The 5,392-nt window shown below is 40.7% G+C and overlaps 1 protein-coding gene across 1 annotated transcript; it reads right to left on the bottom strand.

The window, feature by feature from the left end:
* Nucleotides 1-751: 751 nt before the first annotated feature.
* LOC119080673 (aminopeptidase N-like) lies at nt 752-4,399 on the bottom strand. Its single transcript, XM_037189103.1, has 10 exons — nt 3,798-4,399; nt 3,499-3,606; nt 3,135-3,440; nt 2,883-3,066; nt 2,622-2,778; nt 2,477-2,558; nt 1,737-2,388; nt 1,253-1,677; nt 1,031-1,196; nt 752-963 (listed from the first exon to the last, which is right to left on the bottom strand). The coding sequence occupies exons 1-10, from the start codon at nt 4,355-4,357 to the stop codon at nt 814-816; spliced, it is 2,790 nt and encodes a 929-aa protein (XP_037044998.1). The 5' UTR covers nt 4,358-4,399; the 3' UTR covers nt 752-813.
* Nucleotides 4,400-5,392: the final 993 nt, after the last annotated feature.

Genomic DNA, 5,392 nt, shown 5'->3' on the forward strand with positions numbered 1-5,392 from the left:
GAGATATTGTCAAAATACACCACGTTCACTGTACTTCCGAGTAGCCAGATAAGAGCTCACTCCAAGAGACCTAGCTCACGCTCCGGAGAACATAATTTCATAAATTTTTTTTCCCTGATTGGTACGGTCAATACCTATCTAATAAAGCTAAAACAGACGAAATATGTTCAAATGTGGCCGACCTACAAGCAAAAACTGCTTGCCGCCCTGTGCCTGTTCCACACCAAAGGGTCTAACTCACGAGTCGGTCATCCGATTTCCATAAACTTTTTTTTTGTCGATCAGTATTGTAAATACCTTTTATTTGACGTATCACTTACAAGTTTAACGTTTAAATGTCCGGAGATATCTTTGAAAAACCGTAAAGCACTTATTGGGCCACAGCTCGGGAGGGGTCGATCCAAAATCACTCATCTTCGAACTTAGCCTGTCTTTTGACATTACCAAACGGGAAAAAAAAGAATTTTCAAAATCGGATGCGTTTTACTCAAGTTATCGTGCAGACAGACAGACTAGACGGACAGACGGACATTTTTTTTTCGCGGATTTGGCATCTCTAGACAACCACAATAGGTTTCCCCTTACTCAGGGAGTCCAATTCGACGTGTTACAAACGTATGCGTAAACCTATAAGACCCCAGTACTTCGTACGGGTCTAAAAAGGAACATGATTCGATCGTTGATCTTGAACAGAGCTCTGCGACTGAGACGAAATTACAAGATAAATTAAATTAAAGAAGGTGATAGTTTGGCTTATAATTATTTGGTTTTATTGGAGCAATTACTATAGCCTATAATAGCCTTTGTAAACATTTAAAAATTGTTTTCAATTAACCATTCACTGATTGTCGCTCCATATGACTCCTGCCAATTGACAATGTTTTGTAGGGCTGTATTGATAGTGTTGAATTGAGCTTGGGTAATAAACGATCGTGTCAGAGCCAAGTTAGCTAGCGTGGTGAACTACAGAGTAAAAGTTTGATTAGTAAGAGTCCAAACTCTACGTAGACGTATAAACGGAAGTAGGTACCTCTTGACGTGTTCCATCATTTCCAACTCTAGATGCAATGCTGTTAAGGAAATTGTAAGTGGCTTGACCACCGAAATGAGCGAAAATATTTTCGATGTTCGATTGTAAATATCTGAACGCAATTTGATGACCTTGGACGGAACCTTGGTACACGGCGTTGAAAACGCTAAATGGCGATAAAAAGTTAGATGGTGAACAAAGCAAATTGACATTTTCATTTACCGTTGCTGATCAGCGGTTGTGTTGAATTGAACATCACGTCCCTCACTAGTCATTGGCAACGTTAGATCAATATACTCGGACAACAATCGAGTGGATGCGGTACAACCCAACGCTGTGAAGATTGCATTACGCGAAGCGTCGCCTGTGACGATACGATTCAAAAGGAAATCGAAATCACTTTGGCGACTGCTGCCTCGCATGGCTGCACAGTAAGTCAAATCTCGTACGTTTTGATGGAACGGAATACCATCTTCAATCAACCGTCTTAACTGACGATTAGCATCGCTTTGACAATGGACAGATCCCATACGGCAAGCCCAGTTGATAGCAATGGTTCGGGCATACTTTCTAATGTGAGCCTCGTCTGCGTCGTCCAAGATTCCAACTTCATCGTACAAAGCTTCAATGAGTTGACGAACGTATTCCTGAAGGAGTTGGACTTCGTTTAACCGGTGAAGTGTAACGCTTATTTAAACTGACTTACCCTGAAGCGGGGATAACTTTCATGGCCTTGGAAGTTATTGTCGATTGCGGTGAACATTGTGATCGCAGGATACCATGGAATGTACGAAGTGTCGAATTCTAGGAAACGAGCAACGTTCAATGCTGTGGCATAGCTTTGTCTATTCGTTCTGGCAAAATTGTAAATATCGTCAAGCAATTGGGCTCGATTTGTGTCGGGGAACAATGAAATATTTGCGAACAACGCATCGGCAAGCAAATCGTAATTTCTTTGATCGTACTGAACTCTGTAGTATCCAGCTTGTTGATTGTTAACGATCAACCAATCATCATCGGTCAGCGTAGCGAATATTATCGAAACATTCTGAACTCCCATCCACGTACGCGCACGTGTGTCGGAGAAATTGGCGGAGTTAGTCATGGAGAAGGTTAAAGGAATCCAATATAAATTGTCTGATGGTGGAGTGGTTGGAGTCGTTAGGTAACGTTGTTGCGAGAATACAACTTCATTAGTTCCATAAACGCGTTCAACGGTGACAAGGGGGAATCCTGGTTGTCTGGTCCACGAATATAACATGGCGAAAATGTCAAATTCTGGCGGTAGGATATCGTCCTCGAAAATAGCCTCTTCGAGGCCTTCGAACAAATCTTCTTCGGCTGCATCATCGTATGCTCTGTAAATTATTAAAGTTACTCATCTGACTCTCACGGAGTTACTACTCACGAGGAATTACAACTTTCAAAATTTAACAAGTCACTTACCTCGCATCCAAGTAGTATCTGACGCCCTTCATGAAAGTGGCTTCGGTGAAGGCGTGAAGCCACATTCGCAGTACACTTCCAGCTAGATGATTCGAAGTAAGACAAAATGATTGGAGAATGAATAAGGTGAAGGGAGCTAACTTACATTTGGCGTATGCAATGTTTGAAAACAATCCAGAAATTGCTTGAGGACTTTCTACGTAGTAGGTCATGGGTCGTATTGTCGGAGAGGCGTCTGATTGGAGGACACTCTGGAGTGTTCTGATAACGAAATAGTCCATAATTTGGAAATCGGGATAGGCCTGAAAAGTGAAGGATTACGACAAAGTGTCAAACACAAACATTTCTTGTTTAGTTGCTTGGAATCATCTCATTCAGAGGCCTCAATATTTTCAACATATCTTACCAAGTCGGTTCCAATGTGTTCCATCAGCGTAGCAAAACCTTCATTCAACCAGATATATGTCCACCATCGTGGCGATACCAAATTTCCGAACCATTGATGGCCATATTCATGTGCAACGACCGTCACAATGCCCGTCTTTGTCGTATAGGTCGATGAATTCGTATCAAAGAAGAAATACGATTCGCTTCAGGAAAGAAAACCTCTTTTGAATGATCTGGTTTCTGTAATTAAATTGATTGCGAGAAAATCTACCGATATGTAACTAGACCCCAATTTTCCATGGCACCAGCCGAAAAATCTGGAATGGCTGCCTGATCCATTTTCGGCAATGAATAATCAACGCCTATATAGTCTTCCAATTCATCCAAAATCTCTTCGCCGGCTTCGAGTACCAGCTCGTTAAGATGCACGGCATTTGAACGAGAAAAGACGCGCTGATGTACCCGTCGACTGAGGTCAGCACTTTCAAGATACTCAAAATCGGACACAATAAATGCTATCAGATAGGTGGAAGTTGGTGGAGTGGTTTCGAAAGATGTCGTAACTGACCCATCATCACTTCAAGGAGGAAAAATTTGTATTAAGGTGACTCACAGTGCAATTTGTCGACACTTACTTGACGACTTGTCCTGATTCCGGCATGTTCGATATGGCTGAGTACGATGGGTCATGTGTCATGTGAATGGTAAAATTGGCCTTCAGTCGGGGCTCGTCGTAGCACGGGCTAATGAAGTTAAATTTGTAAAAAATTTACGTAGTTACGCGCAGAGTGTTCACATATGACGTCCCACTGCTCTTCAGCATGTAATACGACTCAGTGACTATACGGAAAATTTCTACTGTCTAATTCTGTCGTATTCTGCTAGCAGTGGACGTCATAATCATGATAACGGTTTTTTCATCAAATCTACTTACAAACCATGACGTGCATCGGTTGATTCAAACTGTGTCGTCGCCAACCAGATCCGTTGTCCGGCATTATTCAAATATGATGACCTGTAGAAACCACCCTGGTTTGTTCTCAACGTTCCACTATATCTGATCTCCAGATTGTATCTGGTGTTTGCTGGTAGAACGGAATTGATTGGAATTCTCATGAATTCGTACGTGCTGTTGTATGTGTATGGTCCAATAGAGATTAATCCCGGAATGGGGCCACCACCGGTGGTGAATAGTCGAATTTGAACGATGTTCAATTGACGAGTGTGCAATGTAATGGCATTCGTTTCGGTGACGGTGATGATGCCAATATTAACTTCTCCAGTGAATTCAAAATTTTCCTCATGCACCCAGGTTCTCAATTGTACGTCGTACGTTTCGGGGCGCGTATCATTCGGCAATCGATATCCAATGTACTCATCCTCAAATGGTTCAATATCCTCAAAACGTGGCACATTTGGAAAGTCGTTTACATCAGCAATTGCTTGATGAGCAAAAGCTAGAGCAGCTATTGCCAAAATCACGAAACGGAACATCTTGCGTTAGCAAGTGAATACGGCGGACTACTGTTTCAGGCATCGTACCTTGCCGTATTTATCTTAGTGGATGATAGACTGTTCTGTTTTTTTGTCGACCAGCTGATAAACCGTTATATCAATTTGTACAAAAATAATAATTTGAATTTAGTGTCTCGTTACGCTATTACTATATTAATTTGTTGCAACTGATTTCGTTAAGTGCTCTCGAAAGAGATAAATAGGCGACACAATAATCTCTATTAAATTGTCTATTTTTCGATGATGACTCTGCTAATGATGAGGCTCCAAGATTTCTTATGACGATCGTTTTCCAATAACTCATTTAATATCGCCAGATGTTTCATAGAAGTTTTTTGGAATATAGGTAATTCCCATCATTCGTCTATAACAACCAATAAACCGAAAGAAAGTCAGTTATCCGGCTAGACTTATCTAATCGAAGGAAAGTCAATGTGCTAAGATAATTTGTTTAATTTTGTAGTCGGCGTATATTTTGCTTACTAAGAGATACTAACAATTTAGAAACTTATGACACTTCGCATCGTTAGTTTGATTAACGATTTAAAAGTGTCGACATATTTTAGCGATATCAGTCGGTATTTTCTTTTTATCGTCGTTTCCGGCCCGGTCTTTGTTTCTAAATGATAAATTAATTTGCATTTTTCGCTTGCAGTCGGCAATTTCTCTCTGTGTTTCTGTGGCTAAGAAACTAGGAATTTCACTCTATCACGAACGGCATTTATTGGCTTATTGAAAGTAGCAATTTTTTTGTAAGTCTTTTATCAATCCTATACAAAATAATAAGGGTCTCCTGCAGAATGGTGCGAATGTTTCATTTTTTCTCTGTGTGGTAAGACTAACACTATGCATCAGCTCGGAGAGGAAGTTTGAGGTTATCTTTGCATCGACACATGAAAAATGACATGCACCTATGTCCAAATTTTATTTTGACGAGTTTGTACCAACTCGTCAACATAAGCATTTGGATTCAGGTGCATAATATTTATAACGCCGCCTTTAGACTAACGGACA

This window comes from Bradysia coprophila, unplaced genomic scaffold, assembly GCF_014529535.1.
Source record: "Bradysia coprophila strain Holo2 unplaced genomic scaffold, BU_Bcop_v1 contig_350, whole genome shotgun sequence".
NCBI lineage: Eukaryota > Metazoa > Arthropoda > Insecta > Diptera > Sciaridae > Bradysia > Bradysia coprophila.